The sequence below is a fragment of the Furipterus horrens genome, unplaced genomic scaffold (genome assembly GCF_987537825.1).
Source record: "Furipterus horrens unplaced genomic scaffold, mFurHor1.1.pri manual_scaffold_5, whole genome shotgun sequence".
In the NCBI taxonomy this organism is placed as follows: Eukaryota; Metazoa; Chordata; class Mammalia; order Chiroptera; family Furipteridae; genus Furipterus; species Furipterus horrens.
The window spans coordinates 141,267,576-141,295,573 of NW_028327175.1; the positions used below are offsets into that span (position 1 = coordinate 141,267,576).

Here is a 27,998-nt window from a genome sequence, read left to right on the forward strand (position 1 = left end):
AGTCACAGGTAGAGGCCAGATATAGGTCCAGCTGACCTCCCCAAATCAGCTATGTGAATGAATCATTCTGGAATTTCAGCCCAGTTGAGCATACTGATTTCATTAAGACAAGAAAAATAATGCAAAATAGCCTAACAATACCATTCTCCAAACTGTCAATTATACAATAACTCCTGGAGATTTTAACAGAAAATTGGAATCAGAAGGTTTCAGGACAGCATGTATAAATTTATAGAGAAAGAAATGTCCACACACGATTGCCTATGCAATCAAAAATTAATCTTGTTTATGGATCAACTTCAATCTTTCCTACAAGCTATATGATTTGTAGTAGTCTCTAAGGTCAATACTAGTTATCTGAAACTCTACCAAAATCTATCAAGGAAAGGCCATGAGAAAAGGAATGGCTCACATTATTTCCTGGCTGGCATGGTTCAGTGGATTGAGTGCTGGCCTGTGAACTGAAGGTTCACCGGTTCAATTCCCAGTCAGGGCACATGCCTGGGTTGTGGGCCAGGTCCCCAGTTGGGGGCATGCGAGAGGCAACCGATGGATGTTTCTCTCAACACATCGACCCTCCCTCCCCCTCTCTCTAAAAAAATAAAATAAAATCTTTACAGAGTTATTTTAAAAAAAGAGAGAGAGATCAGTATCATTTTGAGAGGAGATTAGTATTTGGAACCCTGATCTCCCTAAAGAACTTCACCTCTCCTCAAAAGCTTTTAGCTTTCTTTCCCACAGAGGAGTATATATAACCAATTGTAGAGCAAGGTACCTACAACAACTAATTGCATCATACTTGCATGTGTAAAGAGGGTAAAAAAGTGGACTGTGTTCCCAAATACCCACCTCTATTTCATTGCTGGAAATTTCAAAACTTGTTGACCAAGGTTCAGTTTTAACTCCACCAAGATCTATTGAACTCATAGGTTTGGGCTTGATATCCATAGTTTCTTTTTCCTAAAGTAAATATTAAAGCAACAAGCCATTGTAACCAAAAATAAGTTAAAATACTTCACCTAAAGAATATAAAATCAAGATCTGGGTGGATTAAATAAGGGAAGTAATCAAAAACTTCTTCAATGACCACGGAACTCCCTCCTCTCTTTCATTCTGAGAGACTCAGGAAGGCCTGGCAATTTTCCAGCCTCTTTTCAGTCTGATATAAAGAGAACATCAAAGATTACTTTCAACTTCCAAGGTGTTTTACATATAGTCATTTAATTTTCATTGTGAATGACTTAAAATTTGTCAAGAATCATTATTCCTACTTTCCAGATGAGGAAATAGAAAATGACACAGCCAAGGTCTGTACTCAGTGAGGATTTGAACTTTGATAACACAATTTTTAAAAACTAGTCTTGGAAATGTACCTGTAGCATTACAGTAGAAAAGACCATGTTGATAACAAAACCTTTTCTGGCTGCACACCATTCATCCCACCTTCTCAGTCATAGATGAGGTCCTATTCCTAAGCCCGACTTAAGGCTCTATAAAGAAGTACTAGATTACATTTTTTAACTTGATATATTCCAGTGTTGACCTTCTCATCACTGCCATCAAAATCGAAACTCAAATACTTCTCTATATCACCTACCCATAAATGCCAAATAAAGAAGATTCTACTGAATTACAACGGGGTGATACAGCATGGACTGACTTCCATTGAGGTAAAAATTATGCTACTTGCTTTTCAAAAATACTCTCAATTTTCACAGCTCTACTAGGAAGACAATATTATCTCTGAACCAATCATAATGAAAAACTCTAAAAACTCAAAATTCATGAAAAATACCCAAATAATTTTTCAAACTTTGATTCCCCTCTGATCTACTGAAACTTACTTCTTTAACCTTTAAGAAGTTAACCAAGCAATTTTGAAAAATTTGTTTTTTTTTTTTAAAAAAAGGCACAGAAAGAGCAAGATTCTACTCACTATTTTAGAAGCCTCTGGTGTGATCCTTTTTTTTAATTGTTCAATTTCATCATCTTTCTGTATGTTACTGGAGATCAGTGCTTTCAGCTGCTTTTCTAAAGCTGCCACCAGTTGATCCCGTTCTTCTCGCCAATTTTGAAGGTTCGTATCTTTCTCTGCCAGCTGTGCTGTGAGTATTTCCTAACCAGGAAAGAGAGAAAATATTAAAGTATATCTTGAAACATTATCTAAAATGTTTTTGAAATTTTATCTTAAGTAACACAAATATAATTGTGAACAAGAGGCAAAACGAATATAGTCTAGATAAAATATTTACTGTAAAACAAAATACATAATGCCTTTAAATATATTTAATGTCCACATGCTGTAATTTATGCCTAGCCTATCTCATTCCAAAAATCAACACATTGGTCACTTTTTCAATAAACAATTATAGCTCTTAAAATAATATCAGTATTGAGAAATAAGGGTAAAATTACACTAAAACAAATGACAAAACTAATAGCAACAAACAACAGGGAAATGAAAATAAAACAAATATGTGTAAGACCTAAACATGAAAAACTGTAAAACGCTGCTGAAAGAAATTACGGAACACTTAAATAGAGAGCTAATCTGTTCAAAATCAAAGGCTCATTAAACCAAAAGCTCTTTATTGTTAAGATTTCAGTTCTCTCCAAATAGATCTACAAGAGTTGTTAAGCAAAAATGTTTAACTTCCACAGCTGTAAGTTCATTGCTACTGTTAACAGTATAGAAACTTCAGTTAACATGACATTTTCTCCTTCCGTTCCTTTTGATTAAAACTAGCCTCATACCGCAGCCTGATTCACCTGTCTCTTCCCTTGCATGTCTACCACCTGAATCATTAAGCCCTCAAGACAATGCAGTTCTAATCTGCATCAAATAATCTTAGAAACAAAGCCTCGGGTCTAATGACCACAAAGACAGGGTTTCAATCAAACTAAAGATAACATCTAGGCTTCAGTCGAGTTTCAGCTCCAGGCCCAGAAAAGCCGGAAAACCAGACTAAGCATGGCCCTGGCTGACATCAGTACCAGGTGTGTAACAGAGCGGGGCCCTCCTCAAAGTCCCCAAAGCTCATGGTTTTGGGGATGGGGAAAGGAGATACTATAGTCTTTAAGGTACTGTGCATATCTATGGCAAGTTGGTAACTAGATAATAGCTGTGCTGCAGCCCATGGCACAGGGCAGATGATAGGAGTAAGATATTTTTTCCTAACAATGACATATGGTGCTGTGGGTCAGCATTTAAAATAAGGGCAGGCAGCCATAAAAGGAGAGAAGCCACACAGCCTGAAATCGTGTAGATGGGAGTCAGCTAAGAGATCTGGTGTATAAGGGGTAAGTGACGGGGTTTGGAGAGAGTTTCTCCACAAGGTCTGGCGTAAGAAAGAAGAGACCCACTGGGAAACCTGCCTGGAGAAGACGGTGGCATGGCTGACAAGGCTGAAATTGCGGGGACCTGCCTAACCAAGCATGGATGAATGGGAGATGCCCGAAATGCTGAATTGTGACCAGAAATGCTGAGCCGTGGACTTTTGCTTTTCTGAGAGACGGTGCCTCTGACTGGCGTATTCTGAAACTGGCCTGGTTTGACAGAGGGGAGACAGTACTAAGTGGTTTTGGGTGTTTTTAAGGGAGTGGGACATAATGGTAGAAACCTGCCGTCATTCTGAATCTGTAAAACTTTCCTTTCCTTTTCCACCGAACTTTTGTATTGAGAGTCACGCTTCTTGTTGGCGGGCAATCAGACCCCACAGCTGTTCCAGAACAGCATAGGCTGAGGGTCTGTAACAGGTGCACTGACCAACTACCCCCTACGCTAGCACCAACCAATCAGTAGAGACCAGGACTCTAACTCCCATAGTCTCCATGATTAATCATTTTCCCTCTATATAACCCATACCCTAGAAGCGACTGGCAAGCCAGGTTTGTGAGCACCTGTAAATCCACAGGAGGGTCACTTCCTAAAGATAAATACTTTCTTTGCTACAAGCTTCTGTCCTATTGGGCTTTGATGTGTGCGGGCAAATGGGAAACTGATCCTGGGGCATGAAGTGAGAACCACCAGCCACAGGGCTAGGTAAGAAGACATGTCCGCAGTCCTGGAGCTGTTGAGCTCTTTATACATCAAGTATGTGTGTGTTCGGGGCGGGCGGGGCAGGAGGGGGGCTTCTGAATGGATTTATATTAGCAATAGACAAAGGGGGTGGGAGAAGCTAAAGCACAGCCAGTTCTGGGGTAAGCACAGAGTTAGCAAGGAGGAGGTGTGTCCATTCCTGTGGACTGGTTCTGGATAGCAAACTGAAAAGTTCATCTGTAAACAAGAAGCAGAGGCTTCTGGGGTTCAGTGGTGCCTGGCTATGATCTCTTAAGATAATCTTGGAAATAGCCACCTGGAAATGAATCCTAAATTCCAACAAATATACAGGAATGCAGGCAGTCTTTTGTCAGTGGGAAATCATTCTTAACTTCCTGGAAATTAACATTCCTGTCTTTCACTGTTATCAGTAAAATTATGTCATAAAAAAAAATCAGATGATAAGGTGATACTGCCAAGTCCCTATTATGATAAACAGAAAAGCAGTTTTTCATTTAAAAGATATTGTTACTGTGTTGCTCAATAGCTTCCCTAAGATCAATGGTGCCTTTTACACTTTTTTCTGATTGGCAACATTGCGTTTTAATCAGACTAAGGTGTCAGTTAAAACACGAGAAAACAGCTCTAGCTGGTGTTGCTCAGTGGCTTGAGCACCAGCCTACAGACCAAAGGGTTGCTGGTTTGATCCCCAGTCAAAGCACATGCCTTGGATTGCAGGCCAGGTCCTCAGCTGGGGGTGTGCAAGAGGCAACCACACAGTGATGTTTCTCTCCCCTTTTCTCCCTCCCTTCCTCTCTCTCTAAAAATAAAAAATAAAATAAAATAAAATAAAAACAGGAGGAAACAAAACAAGCAAAGATAGAATAGGACCTAAAGCTAGGCAAAACTGAAGGTTATTTCTACTAGAAACTATTTAGTTGACTTTTTTAAGTCATGATAAAATTGGCATATGAGATAAAATATACACACCATGTTAGAACGTACAGTTCAAAATGCAAAAAAGCTTCATAATATAGTAGTGATAACCCTGTGGCAGTCAAAAGGAAGAAATTTAAGTTCTGTATCTAGGCAAAAATATAATTATTTCCACAATTTGCTAAATGAAAAAAATTAAAATAAGAACATAAGTGAGCTTCAAGATAAACTGGGATAGAAGAGTCATCTTACTGGCAATGAAAGAACGTCCAATACCTAATAAAAAGTTGTATAAGAGCTTCTTTGAGCCAAATTTTTGAGGGCTGCCCAGAAGCAAGATCTCAACGGACTGAGAAAATACTCAGAAGAATGGCAGTTTTGTGCCTTCTTTTATGCATTAGAATCAAAGGAGAAAAACAAAAGAAGGTAAATGAAATCCACTGTTGTACATTAAGGAGGCAGAAGAAAGCAAAGCAAGGAAATCTCTAGGATTAAATAAGAAGAAGGCGGGTATGGGGAGGTAGAAGACTGTATATGGGAGATAAATGGAGATGGAGAAAGACCTGTCTTAGGGTGGTGTACACGCAATACAATACACAAATGATGCGTTATAGAATTGTATACCTGAAACCTATATAAACTTATTAACCAATGTCACCCCAGTAAATTCAATTAAAAAATAAAATAAATACTAAAAAATAAAAATAAAAAGCAAAATAGAGAAACACACTTCTTTTACAATGGTGGCTACAGCAGTATTAATAATTAACATTCACAGCACATAGAGATAGTATGCAGGGAACAAGGTAGTAATGAGGGGTTCTATAGTCTCCTGCTCTGGTGGGCTTATGCTCTAGTGCCTGCAGTTGTGCCTTCAAGGGATCTAGAAAAGATAATTACTCTGGCGCTGGCCAGGTAGCTCAGTTGGTTAGAGTGTCATCCCAATACTCCAAGGTTTGGGGATCAATCTCTGGTCAGGGCACACACAAGAATCAACCAATAAACGGATAACTGAGTGCAACAACAAATCAATGTTTCTCTCTCTTCTCTCTCTGAAAGTCAATAAGTAAATAAAATTTTTAAAAATTACTCTGATATTTCAAAGGTATGATATCCTAGATGCATAAGAACAATGGACAGAACTCAAAGACTGACCTTTGCTAAGGAAGCTATGGGCTTGGGACGTGGCTACCCACCATGCCCTGATAGAAATTGGTGATCAGAGCAACCTATGTATAGTCACTGAACTTGTCAGGCCTGCCATGTGCACCCAGTGCCCACCTTGTCAGGTTTATTATATAGCCCTTTTTCATTCACAATACAAATAGAAAAGCTGCCTTTAAAAAAAAAAAAGAAAAACTTTCAATTATGTAGAATAATAAGAATCCCAGAGATAAATTTAACAAACCAAAGAAAGCAGGTGAAATATATCAAAGAGAAAGTATAATTGCTACCAACCACTTCGTTTTGTTGTTTTAAACCACGCTCTCTGTCTTCAGCGTATTTTTTCATCTCTTTGTTTCGGAGATTCTCAGCTTCTTTTGCTTGAGTGATTAGCATCATTTTTTCATCTAACCATTTCTTTCTATCAGATTTATATTTCTGTTCAGATTCCTATGTATATAAACAGTACAAATAAGTATCACATGCTTAAGTAGTCAAAAAATCTATTTTTATGCCATTTTCATAAAACCTATCACTTTTTACCTTTCTAAAAACTTGAAAGTGGCTTTCTTTCAACAACGATAAGACCAGAGTTTATTTCAGATTATAAAATGAACGTTGCTGGTTTGCTTTGCTAAACAGTATTTCCCTTGTCTACTTTACTTTGCTATGATGTCCATTATTTAAGGACTTGATTTAATCAGTGGGCATAAGAAGAAATGAGCAATTTGTACTTTTGAAAGAGTTACAAAGACCCAAGTCTTCCTAAATGCCAAGAAAACAAACAAAAAATTTGGTTTGGGATGGTCATTTCTAATTGTACTGTTCCAAAAGCAAAATATTCCTGGGTCTTCCATAGATCCTTTGAGTTCAAAAGCATCTAACTTATACATTTAAAATCCAAGTGAACAAAAACAAACAAAAAAACACTTTAAAATATATGTCCCACTGTTTTAAAAACTTTTAAAAGCACTGTACTACATGAACTATGGCAGTCCATTCCACAATTACAGATGTTATAATCTAAAATATGCGATTATATCATTTGAGAGCCATGTTCATCAATACTCCTTAATATAAACATTCTTAATATAGTTAATATTTTTTTCATAATGGAGTATTTACTTGGAGTTTTCACAATGGAAAGGATAAAGTCTTGACTATATAATTAACAGTTACAAAAGAAAGTAACAAAAAGACTTGTGGAGATAGAGAACAGTGTAGTGATTGCTGGGGTGAGGGGGGTAATAAGGGGACTAAATGCCAATGGAAAAAAAATAAAGATTAAATCAAAAAAATTAATCAGTAAAAAAGAAAGTAATTTTTTGTATTTGTTCAGTATCCAATTACATACAGCCTGAATGTAAGAAAATAATTTAGATGTAGCTAATTCTTCAAAATCATTATTATGTTTTCTTTTATCTCAAATCTAGTTATGAATGCAACTCCTAATGTACAAGATTTTAAGAGGTATTCGGTAAATCCCATTAAAAATATACTTCCCCACATGCTGTATTCTATACATAGTATGTTAGAGTTAAACATAAAAAAAAATAAACACCAAGCAGAATATCTTCTATGTAGTATGGTTTCAAATGTATCCCAGTTTCCAGATATACAACTCTGTTCTTTTCCAACTTAATAATTAATACTGAAAGGAGTTATAATAATCAAAATAATTTTCCTGTCATTTTCTTCAGAGCAGTATTTGATGAATAAAAAGTTTAAGGACTAGAAAAATAGGTAAGACACGGTAATTTAAGTATTAAATATATAGAATATAAAACTGAAGACTCAACCACTATATTTACATTGGCAATTAGTTTATAATCTTGGGAATTTCCTCCCTATCATTTCAATATATACTGAAAAAATTATATCAATATAGTAACACTTCCTAGGAATTTATTTTACCTATATCTAAATTAATTATCAAATATTTACTGAATTCTTCTCTCATGAGAAATATAATGTATAGATGAATTTATATATATATATACACACACTCTCACGCGCGCACACACACACACACACATACATAAATAAAATCATACCTGTAACTCATCTTGAAGCTTACTGAGCTTTTTATTAAGCACATCTATGTAATCCTCAAGTTCTTTACTTGACGTCTGATTACTTTTTGTTTCCAGATCTTTGAACTTTTCCTTCAATTTTTCTAATTCTGTTTGAAAACATAAAATTATTTTTAAAAGCACATGTAAAAGTTATACCATTGAGAGATATACATGGCATGGAATACAGACAAGATATAGAAGAGCATAGGAAAAGAAAGATCAAGACAGAGCTAGAGCCCTGACCAGTGTGGCTCAGTTGGTTGGGCATCATCCTGCAAAGATAAAGGTAGCAGGCTGAATTCCCTGGTCAGGACATGTGTGTCGGTTGCAGGTTCAGTCCCTGGTTGGGGTGTGTATGAGAGGCAACCAATCAATGTTTCTCTCTCACATTGATATTTCTGTCCCTCTCTTTTTCCCTTCCTTCTCCTCTCTCTAAAAATAAACAAAAACCTTTTTTAAAAGACAAAACTAAAATTATACTAAGAGCTGCACTTTTAAGAGTTCTTACCAAATTCTTAGAGAAGAACTACAAGGATGACTGAATAATGTTCCAAGTATACCATCTACATTCATGTCAGTCTTAATTATATAGAAAGCTTGACGTAATTTTCAAAATTAAAAAAACAAAACAAAACTGTGGTGGTATTCTGAAGGACGAAATCAGAGTATTTATACAAGATGATATTAAGAGCTAGAGAGAGGTTAAAATTTAGTTGAAAGTTTATTCTTATCAACTGGGGAACATTGCAAGTTATCATTCAGTTATTGTGAACATGTCCTTATTCCTCCTTTACGCTACACAATTTAACTTAGATAAAACAATTTTCATCACACTGGAAAATGGCAAGTGACAGGGCATTCCAAAAACACACTAAATATTTTTTTCATTATGAATTACTATAAATACTATAACACTTTCAAAAGGAAAAACATCTAGGAATATTTCAAAACTGCAAACATATGTCTTGGGATATTTAAGCAATCTTGCTTTACCTGCAGTCAGCCTTTCAGCTTCCTCTAATTTAGCTTCCAGCACTTGCTCTTGCTCTACCTGAGTCTGTTCTTGTTCTTCCAGTGTCATTCGCATGTCTTCAATTATTTTCTCTTTAACACTTAGATCTAAAAACGTGGGGTGAACATTTTAGAAATGACTAACATCTCCACCTATATATCTAATTTTTCTTGAATTCTTCTGAAAACTAAAATACACTTCTATTAACTATAACAGAATATGAGTTCCACATAAACAGAGACTTTGTCTTGTTCTCTGCTATACCCCCAATGCCTAGAACACTGGCATAGATGAAGCACCAAATAAATATCTGATGTACAGATGGATGCTTGGACGACTGCAAAAATGAACAGATGGGAAGAAATCTTTTCAAATAAAATTAACAAATTTTTATAATATTAAACTATTAATATTATCAAGCACAAACCTTGGAATTTAGAAGAAGCATTATTTGGCAAAACACTTACTTTTAGTCTTAATATTTTCAAACCAAAATTAAAACTTTTACCTCTTAAAAACAAAAAAGGCTCAATCCCAGTATGACTTATTGTCTTAAAACTCAAGTTATTATTTTTTATAGAAAAACTTTAAAGCCCAATATTTACTTCTAGTGCTTTTAAAACCAGCTCTTTAGGAATGACTATGCTACTCGCTTTACCAAAACGGTTACCAGTCCTTGAAAAATGACAATGTCTTCTAAATAATTCTATTTTAATCCTGTCTGCTACAAAGACATGAAGAGGAATATTACTTGTTGCCTCTAGTGATGGCCACATAGTAGCAAAGCTCATCTGAAATACCTCTTATCAAAACTATTATATTACTGGTGTCAGAGGTGACAAACCTATAAATGCATATAGATCAACCTCAAGTCACTAAAAGTAACATTAAATGACAAAAATCTCAAAAGATGGCTCCCGCAAAATGCACATAAAGCAAGCTTAACACAAACAAAAACAATAAGAAAAATTATATGAGTAATTTTGAGTATATCTGTCCATGATATAAGCCGTCAGGAGTGCTAATAAAACAGAATTTCTCCTAAGATTAAAGGAGTCTTGGTATTATCATCTAAACTCTGTCTTTCAAAAATCATGGCTTGCAAAATATTCATATTATATAATTAATTATAAGTTTATTCGAAGAGTCCCTTTCCTCTTCCATACTACATTTTGCACTAAACTAGAGGGCTAGAACGAGAGTTTAGGTATCTAATTATCAACTTGGGAAGTCTGAGGGCACCAGTGGTAACTTCACCAGTGGCTATCCACCTATTATTTGAAAGACAGAACAGTAAAGGAAAAAGAATTATTTCATCAGTCACTGCCTCCAATAATTTTACTTTAGGAAAAAAATCCAGAAAAATACAAAAACAAGAGAGAAAATAAAGCACATAAAGACAACAATTAGACAGATATCTCATCAAAGCTAAAAAAATGACTGTCACATGAATAAGCCAGTGATTTTCAACTGGTGTGCCACAAAGAAGCACACCAGTGTGCTGCAAAAAATGTTTAAATACACAATACTTGACTATTTAGTCAGGTGCACAGACCTCTTTTCCCTTATGTGTCAAATTAAAAAATGACAACAGCCAACACAACAGTAGCCGCCCAGTGTTACTGAATCAAAATTATACCTGTTTGTCAGATCGTTAAAAAATATATTTTTTGGTGTGCCACAGAATTTTAATAATTAGTTTAGGTGGGCCACAAGATGAAAAAGGTTGAAAATTGCTGGAATAAGCATCAAGTGCTTAACATTCAGGGGAGAGGATCAGTGAGAGCTATAATGTCCCAGAAAAGATTCCAAGAGGAAAGGCTTAAACATAACATTTGAGAACAGGTAGTAAGAGGAAAGAAGGGACATTATAAAAGCTAGGGACAAAAATGACACATAGCCCTGGCTGCTGTGGCTCAGTGGATTGAGCGTCTGCCTGCGAGCCAAGTGTTGCTGGTTTGATTACCAGTCAGGGCACATGACTAGGTTGCACGTCAGGTCCCCAGTTGGGGGCGCAAGTGAGAGGCAACGACACAGTGATGGAAAAAAAAAAAAAAAAAAAAAGACACATAAATGTCATGTAAAATCCCAGATTAGAAATAGTGACAGTTCAAATTCCAGATGTCTATAAAACAAGTAGGAAAACTTGAAAACATGTAATACCATGTTTCACTTACCACATTGGCAGTAAGTCTGAAGTGTGAGAACACCTAATATGGGCACAAATGTGGGGAAACAGGCATTCTATATATTATACTATTACCATGACTATAAACTAGCATAAGCATTTTGGGGAACAGAAAAGCAGTATCATCAAAATTTCAAATATACATCATTTGGGCCAACATATATATATATATATTGATATATGTACACAAAGACTTTCATACAAAAATATTCCTGGTACTGTCTATAACAACAAAAATAATACCTGAAATAACAAAAAAAAAAAAATCATCATAGGGAACATATTCCAGAGTAGATTATAAAATGTATTGACTGTTAATTTTCTGAGATACATTACACGTACATAAGACAACATCTTTACCTTAAAAATTTCATGATGAAGTATTTATGTGTAAAGTAACATTGATGCTTGCAAATACCTTTCAAGTCACTCAGTTTAATATATACATATATAAGAGAAAAACAGGTGCAAATACGGCAAAATATCAAAAAATGGTGAATCTAATAAAGGATTCTCAGGTGTCCTTTACATTGACCTTTTGACTCTTTTGCAATATTTTTTAAATTAAAATTTGGAGAAAATTGGTAAGTTGGAATCATTATCCCAACCTTACAAGTAATGAAACTGTGCCTTACATCAGCATATAAAATTCCTTCTATTGAATTTTGAAATTATTTTTCGTTTATGATCAACACTATGTCTTTGGTCAAAAGAAGGACTCTACTCCTTGCAATGTGTTCTCTTTTGTGCATATTATGATCAGTTTTATCTCCTCTATCCTAATCAATGTTGTCATATTACTTAAAACTTTCAAGATAATAAATTTTTTTCTTCATTTTAAAAGTCATGTTAAACAAGTTGATATAGCAATACTAATAAAATGGAATCATATGTAGCCTTTAAAAATAAAGAGGTTAAAAGCGGGAGGGGAAGATAAGGTAGAAATGCTCATGTCCCAAATCTATAGAAATTAGCAATTTCTTCTGGCATCTTTTTCTCAAGATCATACACTACCAAAGAAAATATGGTTTTTTGTTTGCCTTATTTATCACAGGAATAGAGGCAAAATGGAAAAGGCAAGATTAGGAAACAAAACAAATTAGTTTGGACAGAATCTGAAAAGTTATACAATATCAAGCTATCAAAAGGGAGGCTGGAATGTCAAGCTAGAGTGTGAAATTTTATTGTGTAGGCAGTTTGAAATGATCAAATATTTTTAATAGGAAAATAACACAATAAAAGAAGAGTTTTAGAAAATTTTAATCTAGCTATATGGCTATATAAGAGAATGAGTTTGACATAAAGCCTGGCAAAGGGATAGGAAAAATATGAGGATTCACACTAGGAAAAAGTAACAGAATTTAGGTACTTAATCTGAGGGTAAGGGGAAACAATATTATTTAAAGTCTAAAAAAAGTCTAAAACAGTGGGCAAACAACTTCTGTGAAAGGTCAGATAGTAACTATTTTAAGGTCTGTCACAACTACTTATCTCAGCAACTGTAATGTGAAAGCAGCCACAGACAATACAAAAGAAAATGTATTGCTATGTTCTAATAAAACTTTATTTACAATATCAGGGAGTGAGCTGAATTTGGTCAGAAGGCTGCCATGTGTTAATATCTGGTCCAAATTCTGAGAACAGTGGAGATCAGTAGTAGAAACACAGATAAGGTAGTTTGGGCAGAAAAAGACATTTAGGTTCAGAATTTAATAAGACTCCAAAACCATTCAGTGTAGGAAAAGAAAATGACAGACCAATATTCCTCATGAGTATAGACGCAAAACTCAACTGAATCTAGCAACATGTAAAAACATTATATATGATGACCAAGAGAAATTCATCCCGGGAATGCAAGTTTGGTTCAACATATGAAAATCAATCAACGCAATGCACTGTATTAATAAAGAATAAAACCACACGATCATCTCAACACAGAAGAAAACATTTGTTAAAATCCAGCATCCTTTCATGGTAATACTCAACAAACTAGGAACAGAAGGGAGCTAACTTTCTCAACTTGATGAAAGGCATCAACAAAAACCCCATACCTAACATTATACATGATGGTGAAAGAATGAAAACATCCCCCTAACAGCAAAAACAGGACAAGGATGTCTACTCTCATCATTTCTAGTCAACATAGTTTTGGTGGTTTTGCCAGGGCAATTAGGCAAGAATGAGAAATAAAAGGCAAACAGATTCAGTGGAAAGGGACAAGTAAAACTTTCACTACTTACAGAACTCATGCATATAGAAAATCCTAAGGAATCCCCCTTCGAAAGGAAGAAAAAAGAAAGCAAGCCTTATTAGAGCTCATAAACTAGTTCAGCATGGTTGCAGGATACAAGATCAAAACTAAAATCAATTTTCTTTCCATACATCAGCAAAGAACAATCCAAAAATGGTATTAAGGATATAATTCCATTTTAAGAAGGATTACAAAGAATAATATACTTAGGAATAAATTAACAAAAAATATGCAAAACTTATACACTGAAAACAAAAAAACCCTGAAGAATTCTAGAACATCTAACTAAATGAAATGATATCCCACACTTATGATTTATACTGTTAGGTTGGCCAATTTCCCAAAGAGCTCCTCAGATTTAACACAATCCCCAACAAAATTCCAGCTGGATCTTTTGCAGAAAATGACAAGCTAACCCTAAAGTTCATGTAGAAACAAAATAGCAAAAGCATTCTTGCAAAAGAAGATCAAAAGTGGGAGGATTCACACTTCACATTTCAAAACCTACATAAAGCAACAAATAACAATAAAGTGTGGTAGCAGCTCAAGAATAGACACATAGATCAATGAAAAGTTGAGAGTCCAGAAATAAATCCTTATATTCATGGTCAATTGATTGTCCACAAAGGTGCAAAGTCAATGCAATGGATGAAAGAACAGTCTTTTCAACAAATGGTGCTGAGACAACTGGATCTCCATATGCCAAAGAATTAAGTTAGACTCCTCCTCAAACAATATACAAAATTATACTCGAATGGATGGGCTCAAAATGGATCAAAGATCTAAAAATTTAAGAGCTAAAACTATAAAACTCTAAGATGACCTAGGTGACTTGGAAATAAGCAAGTTTCTTAGAAATGACACCTAAAGCACAAGCAATCAAAACAAACTAAACTTCATCAAAATTAAAAACTTTTACACATCAAAGGACACTATCAAGTAATCGAAAAACAATGCAAACAAAGGGAGAAAACATTTGCAAATCATTTATCTTATAAGGGTCTAATATCCAGAATATATAAAAAACTCTTACAGCTCCATAATAAAAAGACAACCCAATTTTAAATTGGGCAAAGGACTTAAGACATTTCTCTGAAGAAGACAAATGGCCAACTGAAAACTAGATTCTCGGTACCATTAGTCATTAGGGAAATGCAAATCAGTAACACAATGGCTTACAACTTTATATTCATCAAAATGTTAGGTTAAATAGTGTTCCCCAAAATTTCATGTCCACCCACTATCAATATGACCTTATTTGGAAATGTAATCAAGTTTATAATAAAGTCATAATGGATTAGGATGGGCCCTAAATCTAAGGATGAATGTCCTTATACGAAGAGGGGAACTTGGACAGACAAACATCGGGAGAAGACCCCAACACAGACACACCAGAAGGAAGATAGCCGTGTTAAAACAAAGGCAGACTGGAGTTAGACTGTAGCAAACCAAGAAAACAAAGGACTGCCATTAACAACCAGAAGCTAGAAAACACAAGAAAAGGTTCTTCTCTAGAACCTTCCAAAGAAGCACATCAATACTTTTTCCATAAAATCTGTAAACCTATTTTTATAATGTCTGAAATTAAAGAATACAATTTGAGTTTAAAAAGTACAATTCGGCACATACAATTTGAACCTAAAGTTTAAAATGGTTTTTTTATACTTTATAAAATATTTTTTAATTTTAAAGCTATTTTGCTCCAAGTATACTCTTTATATGATTTTGTCTAAAAATCTATTCCATTCATTGCAATGTATGTAACTTTGTCTTTATTTTTCACAAAATACAACCCATTACCTAGAGATCAGTGTAGCTCTATTTCTTAATGTTTTATACTTCCAAGGATAAGACTTTCACTGGTAAGTTATTCATTAGAATCAATGCTTTTGTTTTGATAATGTTACAGCTTATGTTGCCCAAACTTTACTTTAGAATTTTAAAAGGAAAATGCTAAACCAATTGTTACTACAACTATTTTGCCAGTCATTTTAATAATGGAAGTAGAAGTTTGTTCCTAACCTTCGCACACTCTCTCATACTGCTGTATAGCTTCTTCCACTTTCTGATGACTTAACTGCTCCTGCAAAATGAAAGAATGAGTTAAATGCAAATGTAACAAACACACAACAACACTGAATAGTGGGGCCTGAAAACAGAGTTCAACATTAGGTTTGCTATCTTTCTCCTACAAAGCTACTAGTCTCAAGATTCCAAGTTCCTTTCACCTTGGGGAAAAGGGAAGAGTGAGAATGCAGTTAAGAAAAAAAAGTAATAATAATTTTATAATCTACCTCAGTTTACTTAAGATTTTAAATTACTATGTTCTCTTACACTCCACAAAAAGCAAAAACAGGGAAATGGAGGTTTACTAAGTATTTAATAAAGCAGGAGCAAGAAAAGCCATAAAAAGTGCCCTATCAGTAAATTCAAAATGGCAGAAAAATAGGGCCCTCCATCCCCTCTATGTAGATAGAAAGTAGATGGAAGGTTTGAAAAATAACCAAAACCTTAAGAGCCAAGATTAAACTATGAGCACTGAAAACCCTCCAATTCCAATTTTAATCTGTCAGGTAGATCCAACCTCACTCATCATCTCTAATCTGAGCACTATGTTCTTACTTCCTAAGTCTTAAAATAGATCATTACAGAACCTGAAAATCTCTGAATTGTATTATGAAAATACAGATTGCTTTATTAGGATTACATTCAGTTAAAAATTTAAATCACATGTTAGCACCTAAATATTCATTAGTTTGCTTCATTTAAAAGCAAACATGCAAAGAATACAATCTTCTTTACTGTTGGCTTATCCAATTAATCGGTATCAAGTAAAATATAACCATTTATAAAGGGATTTTGCTTTTGCTTAAGTGTCTTCGTAAAAATTTTTTTTTACAAAACCTCAACTTTTTCTTTTTCTTTTGAAATAATTTTAGATATATAAAAGAAGTGCAAAGATAGCAGAGATTTCCTGTATAATCTCCACTTAGCGTCCTTAATTTCAACATCTTTTATTACCATGGTATATTTATTTTAAAATCAAGAAATTAAAATTAGACACAGGCACACACACACACCCAAAAATGAGCAGTTGAGTCTTGAAGCTATTATTTAGAAAGTGGAAATAATCATTTTTATATGGATAAAAGAAATTAGCAATGGTATAATACTATCAACACTGCAGGCTTTTATTTGGATTTCAACAGTTTCTCCACTGATGTTCTAGGACCCCACACACCATACAACACTGCATTTAGTCATCGTGTCTCCTTAGTATCAGATTGGTGATAGTTTCTCAGTAATGCTTTTCTTTAATGACTTTACACTTTTTACTGATCACGTATTTAGAACATCCTCAGTTTGGGTTTGCCTGATGTTTTCTCATACAGAGACTGAGTTAATAGATTTGAAGGAAGAATATGACAAAAAACATGTGGCCTTAAGGTCACATCAAATCAGAAGATACAAGTTACAATATGACTTACCACTGGTGATGCTCTTCTTGAATACTTGGTTAAGGTGGTGTCTGCCAGATTTCTCCACTGTAAAGTTACTATTTTTTCCTTTCCACACTTTAATCATTAGAAGCAAATCACTATGGCCTTATTTAATTTTAACCAATTTATCTTACAATTGCAGAAAAAGTCAAAAGAGAATTTCGTACGAATAACTGATTTTTTTAGACACTAAAATATACAGATTCTACTTAAACAACCCTTTAAAAAAAACTGTTACCTTGAGTTGTTGGATGGTTCGCTGTTTCATATCTATTTCCTGAGAACACTGGTTTTTCTTTTTCTCCAGTTCATTAATTTTAATCCTCAATAATTTTTCCTCATCACGCATTAGAGATACCTACAAAGTAATGATTATAAAACAAATTAAGCACTTTTAAAAACATTAATTGTTTTTTACTGAAATTTCATGGCCACTGGTTCAAAGATTCATGTCCTTAAAAACCCATTTTAAAAAGTACAGATTCTAACATAGTATAAGATACGGCTTCAAGGTATCAGAATATTTCTTAATACTCTAAAGTAGAATGCATATGAAGAAATCATTTTCTTCTTACATTTAAAAAATCTCAAAGTCTGTAAGTGCTCTCAAAAAAGAATCAACATAGCATCTTGCATGCAACAGGAAAATCATTATCATGGAAAAATCAAAAAAAACATTCTAGGGGGCTCACATTTCCAAAGTTTGAGTAATGTAATCCAGTAACACAAGAAATACTTTAAAAGCTAATAATGGCAGAGGATGAACACGGAACAATTACATGACCAAAAATACCCAGCCGAGAGAAAGTCCATTGATTTTGGTGTTAGTGATTTCTATAACAAACTTGTTATAGAAATCAAAAGCACTATGAACTAGTATAAAAATGTTCACCGAGAGAGAGAAAAAAAGAGAGAGAGATAATCTATATACATCTTTAGGCAATTTCCATCATGACAATCTTACAGATTTGAAATACTAAAGAAAATTCATTTTTAAAAGTTCCCCCTCATAAAAAAGAATGAAGATGTCACAATAATAACAGCTCTAATAGTTTGGTTTCAGGGGATTTTTACGTTCCTTTATAGGCTTTCTGTATGTTCCAAATATATGACAATAAATTCACATTTCTTTTATAATCATACATTAGTATTTTTTATCTGCTTATTTTGCTTAAAAATATTTGACTTCCAGTAATAAACACCATCCACATTGATTTTACAGACATAAATTGTCAGCGAATAATAAATACAGACTACGTGTTGCACCAAGATGCACATAGGTCTGCCTCAGTTTCCATCCTGGCTCTACCATATATGAGGTAAGTGAACTGGACAAATTCTCTCTCTTAATGAGTGGTTCTTTACCCATATAACAGAAGTTAAAAACAGTCCTACCCGTGATATTTATCTGAGAATTAAATGAGATATGTATAAACTCAGAATAAACTGCCATTATTATTAGCATTCACACTATGCATTGTTTAATAGATAACACTCTTAATACACATCATTAATGATGAACAGTTGATTATACAATAAACATTACTTAAAAAGAGATACCTCTATAGTGATAAGAAAATAATTTTAAACATAGAATTAATTGAAAAGCAATATTTATATATAGTTGATTCCATTTATAAAAATAAAAGTACTAATGATACATACAATAATTATTTCTATATATACATATATTAAGTGTATATAAACAGATCAAGAACACAGACTGTCAAGAGTAGACATTTAAAAAGAGAGAAATAAGACTGGGGAGGGGACTTTTAAGTAAAATGCACTTTTAAGTACATTCATGTCTTTAAAAATATTTACTAATAATATATCAATGAAAAGGTTTAATTGGAAAAAGTGGCTATTTTTTAAGAACTGAGTCACTGGTTCCATATGAACACACGTAATTAGACCATGCTTGATAATGCTTACTGATAACCATGGTGCTCAGAAATAGTTACCTTTAAGCAGGAAATAAATGCCTAGGAAGCAAAAAAATCCAAGTCTTCCAAGTGGCAAACAAGTGCTTTTCCAAATTATGTGATACTTTTAACTTGCTGATTTGACTAAAAATTTTCCCATTGCCTAATTATAGTTTAGGTCATCTTTACTGTCATCATTACTTTTGAAATACGCCACATGGCCTGAAAACTTTCTGTATAAAATTATCAGAAAAAACATAGATTTGTGGGTATTATCTTTGGTAGTATTGTTTGCATTTTTCTTCCACTGGTTAAAAACTTGCATTTCCCTTATTATGAATGAATACATACATATTCATTATAAGAAATTAATAAATGCAACAAGTAGAGCTTTTAAAGCAGTACCTATAATGCCACTACCCAAGGTAACCCAAATATAATTATAATTGATATATTTTCTTGCAGTCTATATTATTAATATATATAAAAAATAAAAAATTGGGTCCAGCTTCTATTATAATACCTAACATTGTAATACAAGCATTTTTCCATATTATTAAAACTTAGTACTCATCACTGTCTAAAATCAGAATCATACTCAACACACTGACAGTGAATCTGGGAACTTAATTACTACTAAAGCAATGGGAAACACAACTTACACATATCTACAAATCATTATAAATGAAGCAACAGAACTTAGGCCAAATTTTCCAGGATTCAGAGTGCCTAAAAGGCTGTGGCGGTTGGGGGGGCGTGGAAACTTAAGAACTTCTCTGCTCACAGAAATGCAGAAGATACTAGGTCCATAGCAAGAGCTGCTCTTCCACTTCCTCTTCTTTATCACTACAGGCCTAATAGCCATGAATTGTTATTTAATTTTAAATCTTTTTTTTTTCATTTTTAATTTATATATTGCTCGCGTTTTCTTAAGTTAAATGAAAAATTGTTTCAGAACTTCATTTTTTAAAGTAGTTTAGAAGAAACTAACCCTCTATTGAAAACAACATAAAATAGTAAATTTAAAAACTTATTAAAATCTTTTTAAATACACTGAGGAACTAGCAAAAAAAAAAAAGAAATATTGAACTAACAGAAAGCTAAGTAAAAAATGAATCATAAGGATACGTGGAACACTGACTGATACTGGCTTTGGTTTTGAGGACATCTGCAGAATGAGCTAGTCTGATTTTCAAAAGAATGATAAAAACAAATAATGCTATTAAAATAAAGAACTTCAGCCAAGGCTGGCCAGGTGGCTCAGCCGGCTGGTGAATTGTCCCTTGCACCAAAAGGTTGCAGGTTCAAACCCCAGTTGGGGCGTGTATAGGAGGCAACGGATTCATGTTTGTCTCTCTCTCTCTCTCTCTCTCTCTCTCTTTCTCTCTCTCTCTCTCTCTCAAATCAATATACATATCCTTGAGTAAGGATTAAAAAATAATAAAAATAAAGAACTTCAATTATCAAAAGACAATAGGCAAACTAGAAGGTATTTGCAATGTATGCATACTTAACGGACAAAGAATTAGAATCAAGAGTAAAGAAATCCTACAAAATATTACACAATGCAAACTATAATTGAAAAATAAATTTTTTAATAAAGAATAGAGCCCTGGCTGGTGTGGCTCAGTGGACTGAGTGCCGGTCTGAGGACCAAAGGGTCACCGGTTCTATTCCCAGTCAGGGCACATGCCTGGGTTGCAGGCCAGGTCCCCCCCGTTGGTGGTGTGTGTGAGAGGCAACCACACATTGATGTTTCTCTCCATCTTCCACTCTCCTTTCCCCTCTCTCTAAAAATAAATAAATTAAATATTTAAAAAAGAATAAAGAAATCCTACCACACTAGTAGAAAATATAAAAAGCACAATTTAAAAAAATATGAACAAATGGATTTCACAGAGTAGAAACTGGAATGGACAAATAGCCACTAAAAACATATCTGATGCTGCATTTCATCAGAGGAATGTAATTTCAAACCACGCGATACACCTTTTCACATCCTCTATACCCCCTGGAATAGAAACTCCTGCATCAGTGTACCATGGTAATATATAAGATAGGAACACTGTTTTCTAAGAGCGAAAGGAAGGAAACAATCTAAATGGTCACTGGGAGAATGGATAAATTGTGCTTTGTCACACATGGAGTATAATACAGCAGTGAAAGTGATTAATTACAACTATACATAAATGAATCTCAGGAATATAATGTAATAAGTCTTAGAAAAATATAATAAACTCTTCAGAGATTTTTAAAATGCTATTTAAATTATATTTTTAAAAGTTAAGAAAATGATAAACATAAAACATTCAGTATATTTCATTTCTGTGGGGTAGAAACACCAGAATAGGGATGGGACCCACAAGCATACTTACATATTTAAGTATTCTTTTGTAACTAACTCAAAGTAATAAAAACATAATTCTTTAAAACAGTTTCACCTTTTAGAAAAGTCTACGTACAACATAAAATAATTTTTTAAATTATGAAAACCAAAATTTGCGCTAAGTTAAAAAAATAACTATAATCAAAATTTAAAAAATGACAAGGGGTGAGGGGATATGCAGTTCATATCCTTTAAAGGCTAAATTTCCTGAATATGTATAAACTTCTTCAAAGCAATAATAATAAAACCAAACTAAAAAGACAAAGGATATAAATACACAATTCACAGAAACAAAAAAAATGCAAGTAAGTGGCCTTTAAACAAAAAGACGCTCACTCATAATTAAAGAAATGCAAATTAGAATTATAGTGATATACTCTATCTGTTAAATTAGCAATTTTATCAAAAAATATGATAAAATAATACTTTGTAGTTAAAGGTATAGAGAAAAAAAAATTCTTATCCTTACACATTACTTCTGGTGTGTAAACTGGCATAAGCTCTAAAGAGCATAATAAAGGACAAAATTACAAGTGTACAAACCAGTAACCCAAATTCCACTTTTAGGAATTATACCACAGAAAGACTTGCAAATGTTCAAAATGACATTGCCACAGAATCTGAATCAGCAGAAGAAGAGAAACTATCAGAATTGTCCAATAATAAGAAACCAATTAACTAATCATAAATACATCTCATAATCATAGAAAACCTTCTTTGGAGACTTTTTATAGCCTGACATGAAATGACAGCCAAGACATACTCTTAAGTTTAAAAAAACAAAAACAAAAAAACACCAGCCCTAGACAGCATGGCTCAGTTGGTTGGATATTGTCCCACAAAGCACAAAATCGCCAATTCAATTCCCAGTCAGGGCACATGCCTCAGCTGCGAGTCTGATCCCCAGCTGGGGCACGTGTGAGGAGCAACCAATCACTGTTTCTCTCCTTTTTCTCCCTACCTTCCCCTCTCTCTAAATAAATAAAGTCTTTTAAAAAATATTTTAAAAACAAGTTATACAACAGCATTTATAGGATGTTTTTATTTTTTATAGGAAGAGAAAGAAAGGACAGAAGGCAAAAGAAGTAAAAAGGAAGTAATCAATAACATTCAATGCCTTACAGAGAAACCCGATGGCTAGGAGGGGTGGAAGGTTTTTATCCTCACCGTATATTACTTTTGTATATTTTGAATTTGGAATCATGTGATTGTTATTTCCTATTTTAAAATTAAACTACAATGAAAACTTATTACAATTGCACTGCATACTCTCCTAAATACTATCAGCAAAATAAGTTTGCTTTTACTTTTTGGGAAGAACTTGAACTTGGCAGTCCTTAAGAGAAAGAAAAGAACTCAAACCTACATGGGGCACATATTTTTCTTAATGTTTGACATTCTTCAGTTTAAACTGACTAAATTTTCTTTTGTGAAATACTGTTCTCATTATTTTAAGAACAATTATGGAGTTGACAAATGTTCTGTTCAATCCTAAAATTAGTGTCTCAACTTGATATATAAGGAAAACCATCTTTATCATTTAAACTGGATATACAGCTTTTCCAATAGCCTACCTCTTTCTGTACTTGATTAATCTGCTTTTTAGCATCAGCCAGTTTCTCTTTCAGCTCAACATTATCTTCTTCCTTCCTCTGAAGATCTGCTTTCAGATTCTGGATAATAGCAGAGCTTGCAGAGAGCTCCTCTTTCAATCTATAAAACACAAACCAGTTTTCTATAGCGACACACTATTAATCACTTAAGATCATACATGTAGGATAGTAACAATCTACAAAATTATATCTTTCCACAAATTTAGAATGTTCAAACCATGAATGAATCCTTCAGAGAGGATTTTAGATTTTATAAAAATATCTTTTCACATTAGTTTTGATTCCAAAGGTTTTATATAAAGTTCAAGTTCTTCACTCACCATACATGCTATAACCCACCAGATTGTTATGCCCACCTAAATTATTTAAGTTACATAAAAAAATCAATAAAAGGAATGCTTTGCATATTTTAAATATCTGAATAACATTTAGCTTACTTTTCTTTCTCTTGCCAGTTGGTTTCTTTTTCTTCTTGCTTTAACTGAAGTGAATGCTTTGCATCTTGCAAATTATTTGATAATTGTGTGATTTCTTCTTTCAACTTGACTTCCCTTTCATTTAAATCTTTGGTGTTTTTGATACAATCCTGATGATTCGCTTGAAATTCCTTCAGATTATTTTCTAACTTCAAGATGATAGATTCCTTTTCCAAAATTTCTTGTTCTAACTTGGTTAAATGATTACATTTAACCTTCTGAATTTCTAAGATTGCTTCAAGTTCTTTTATTTTCACTTTATAGGAGGCAGCGTCTTGTGTAAGTTCTGAAAGTGCTCTTTTTCCTTCAGCTACTTGCTGTACTTGAACGTCAAGACTAACATTTTTTTCTTGCAATTCTACTTTCAGCTGCTGTACAAGACCTTCTTTTTCTTTCAGTAGAACATCTTGATTTTTATGCTCTGTTTTCAGTCTCTTGTTTTCATCCTCATAGTCTTTTACTTTTGCTTGTAATTTTTCAATTTGTTGTTCCAGTTCCTGGATCTGATGAGTTTTTTTGGAGGAAGCCTTTACAATCTCTTTACATTCTTTCCAAATGGAGTCAATACTAGAATAGAAAGAACTTTCCCTATTGAGTTTAACCTGCTTACTTGCCAAATAATCATTATTCAAAGGGTATAACTGTGTATTTGACAAATTATCCTCCTGAGGACTGTCATCTCGGAGATTGAGTAAATCTATGTTTGAGATCTGAGAAACTGAATCAAGGTTTCGTAGTTCATCTATTTTTTCTTGCATTAATTTTATTTGTGAAACGTTATTTGTGATGTTTCTTCTAGCAATTTCTATCTCCTCTAACAATTTCATGATCTTTTCCTCCTGTTCTTGATTTATACCTCTCTGCACTTGTAATTCAGAAATTGCATGGTCATAAGCTGACTGAATTTGTTGCACATCTAAACTTAAAGAAAAGCTCTTCTTCTCAGAAAATGAAAGTTCCTCCTGCAAACCAATAATCTGTTTACTTAATTCTGCTTTTCCTTCCTTTTCATTTTTGAGTTCATTCTCAACAATGAGTAATCGTGTTTTCAGCTCTTCAGCATTTTCTTGTAAAACTCTAATGCTTCCCTCATCTTCTGAAATGCTCTGTTGCATTTCTTCATTTTTCTTTTGGTCTTCAGTGGTAGTTAGACTAACAGGTATAGGTCCTTTAAAAACAGGAAAATTGTTATTAATCTGGCAGACCTTAATAAAACCAAAAATAATCAGTTAATCCAATATTCAACCATAAAACATAGACACAAACTTTTAATGAAAAACAGAAATAAGATACTACTGAGTGAAAAAGCAAAAAAGGGCTGTAAAACATCTGTCTATCACAAATCTTTATTATCATTATAATATGGGACAGAGGTAAGGAGATTACCTAATGAGACACCACAAGAAGACATTCCATATCCTAAAGTATGTTAATGTCAAGATGGTGGTAATCCTCTATGTGTATCAAATCATCACATTTTATATTTTAATAAAACAGTTTTAAATACACCCATCCTCTACACAGTCTGTAACATGTTAGCATAAATATTAGTGACATTTAGATTTCCTCAGGTTTTCTTTTTTTTTTTGACAAGTAAATTTCTTCCAATTGCAATTTTTATGTTTACTGGTTTAGAAATTAGTTTTTTTAAAGGCCTCTGTTAGCAAATGAAGTAGTACCTTTCTTTGCTGGTGGTTCATCTTGTTGAAGTTCATTTTCATTTAATCTTTTTCTTCCTAAATAAGTTTTAGTTTTGTTGTCCTTAGACATTTCAACTGTTTCATTATAAGCCAATTTATTGTTTATTACTAAAGAAGATGTATCAGCCTTGTCCTGAAATAAAATAAATTCATATAAGGTCACATATCAAAAGCCACAATAAATGTAAAAACTGTATAAATTATGTTTCAATAGTGTATCATAACAACTTTATTTTCAAATTTGTTGGAACAGTTTTCTAAGTTATTTCTTAAGACACAACCTAAAATAACTGATGGCTCTACAAAGGAGTAATATTAACTAATGTGTACACTCACTAAGAACAAAAAATAAATTGTCTTAAAATCAGGTAAGCATGTAGGTTCACCTAAAATGTAAAAAACAGATTCATCTTTACATTTCCTAAGGTAATCAGGTGGATTAGAGACTTCTTTGGGGATAACTATAAAACCCTAAAATACCTACCCCTAAGCCACACTTGTAATGTGCTCTGAAAAGAAGATTACAGGGCAGGCGAGAGCGATGGGGGGAAAAAATGGGAAAACTGTAACAGAACAACAATTTATAAAAAAATGAAGAAAGACAAAAAGAGAAGATTAAGAAAACAATAAGATAGAATTATTTCTTATACTTTTACTTAAAATCTTGAGGTCCAACTCTAGAAATTCAACAACTGTTTTGTAACCAAAGCCTCTGTAAGATTAGTATGGTCTTACACTTGAAGAACTCACATAAAAATTTTGACCTTAGCCTCCACCCTATGTATATTTAAAGATATACAGTCTACATACAGCTTTAAATTTGAGTTCTTAATTTATCTAAATGATAAAAATATTTGAATTTTTTTTTTAAGGCAGATACTATGCCCCCCTAAAAGGCTAGCAGTAAGGAGGTACAATATAGTACTATCCAGAAAAGAGGAAAGGTAAAATTCAGCAGTTAAGTGCAAGTCTATAAAGTAATCAAAGGTATGGTAAAGGCAGGGATATATATATACTTTTTTAATGCAGAGATTACTTAAATCCCTGGTAGCAATCCATGTTGGAAAAAAGTTTATGAAAAAAATAAAATGCCAGTTTACCTTATAAAATCAGCAAACATTTTATTCTAAGATATATAGAAAAAATGACTTTTTTAAGTCATGAGGTCACAGATTATTGAAAAAAAATAAAAGCAATGTTTTCTGAGATATCATTAAACAAAAGATATCATGAAAAACAAACTCCATGCTTTCTCACAATTAGTACCTTGGTGTACTGATAAATAACAAAATCCAAGGATAGATGGACCACACCTCTGACAGTTGGAGTTTTCGACTCCATGACAGATTCAGGTTGTCTCCTTACCTCATAGACCTATCATAATGACCTGGTTATATTTTTTGCCTTCAAATTATACAATCTTCAGACAAAAATCTTTCCCCTACAGCTCACAGTTATTGAAAGGAGTATTCTCTGCCCCTAGGGAATACTTGGTTGGAAGAACAATAAAGAACCATCATTCAAAATAAACTTTTTCATCATTAGAGTCACTTTCAAGACCAGCTTTGGAACAGTGACCCTAGGATCAATAGTTAATGAACAGTCAGGTTAAGTTCCAAATTATTTTGTATTTGTTCCTTTATGTACTTATATAAACAATTTAGCACTGTTATCAGTGCTAAAGTGGATCTACAGCCTACCTTAAAAGCTTAGTGTAGGCAAGAACTGCATATTTTATACATATTTCTTTTTTACTATTACTTAAATATTACTAACACACTGTGATATGCAAATATACCAGAAAAATAAACATAATTTCCAACAATTTTTTTCAAAATTGTAGTCACCAGAATGATGTCTCTGTTTTTATTTTTCTTGTTCTTATTTTCCTTCACCAAACCAAAGATCAGACTTAAAATCCAAATCAAGTGATCAAAGCAAAAGCATGTGATAAATAACCAAATAAAAATGCTGAGACTTGAGGCCCAACAATTCAGTTACTGGAAAAAGTCAAGCCCCAAGTTCCAAAATGTTTACCCTCCTCTTATTTCACAAATCAGTTTCTTCTTCTTAATCCCTACCACCACTACAGAACTACCCTAAATCAAAGTCCTCATGAACTACCACATAAACTCTTTCAAGAGGCTTTTAACTGGTTTCTCTACCTGCAGTCTAATTTCATCTCAATCTCATCCTCAAAGTTTCCAAAATCATCTACTCAAAAAAAAAAAAAAATCAACTCTGGTACTCCTCTCCTTAAAATCAGTGACTAGTCCCTCACTGCCTATAGGATAAAACCCAAACTCTTTAATGCACTGCTGATAGGCCTTCCAGCATCTTACCCAATCAAGTGCTGCCCTGCTTCATCTATGACCTCGCCTTTCTTCAAACTTTCTTCTCGAACAACAAATTGCACACACATCCCCAACTGAGAGGCTTCTCATTTCCATGACTTTGTGCATTCTGATCCTTATAACTGAGAGTCAACATATCTTTTTGTCCCTTGTAGCTACAAACTGCACCCTCTGCCTACTTTAAACCAGCTAAATTTTAATCACCCTTTAAAAAAGCTCAACTTAATAATTTTCATCTCCAGAAAGTAGTCCCTAACGGCCCATTTAATTCCTAGCTTCTTGCACATACTGACTACCACTGCACATTTAATTATTATTGTGTTTATGTGGTTTCTCTCTTACTGGGGAGTTAAGAGAAATAGGTTTTAATAATCTATAT

The 27,998-nt window shown here is 33.6% G+C and overlaps 1 protein-coding gene across 5 annotated transcripts in view; it reads right to left on the reverse strand.

Annotated features, from left to right (window-relative positions):
* KIF20B (kinesin family member 20B) overlaps positions 1-27,998 on the reverse strand; it is a 61,569-nt gene that overhangs the window by 9,995 nt on the left and 23,576 nt on the right. For all 5 annotated transcript variants that reach the window (XM_090277989.1, XM_090277987.1, XM_090277988.1 and 2 more), the window contains exons 18-27: positions 25,245-25,398; positions 23,527-24,733; positions 23,051-23,189; positions 17,404-17,523; positions 15,688-15,748; positions 9,208-9,333; positions 8,194-8,321; positions 6,434-6,589; positions 1,937-2,116; positions 850-960 (exon numbers count right to left, since the gene is read on the reverse strand). In XM_090277989.1, the coding sequence (XP_090134115.1) occupies positions 850-960; positions 1,937-2,116; positions 6,434-6,589; positions 8,194-8,321; positions 9,208-9,333; positions 15,688-15,748; positions 17,404-17,523; positions 23,051-23,189; positions 23,527-24,733; positions 25,245-25,398 (2,382 nt within the window). The remainder of the gene's footprint in view (positions 1-849; positions 961-1,936; positions 2,117-6,433; positions 6,590-8,193; positions 8,322-9,207; positions 9,334-15,687; positions 15,749-17,403; positions 17,524-23,050; positions 23,190-23,526; positions 24,734-25,244; positions 25,399-27,998) is intronic.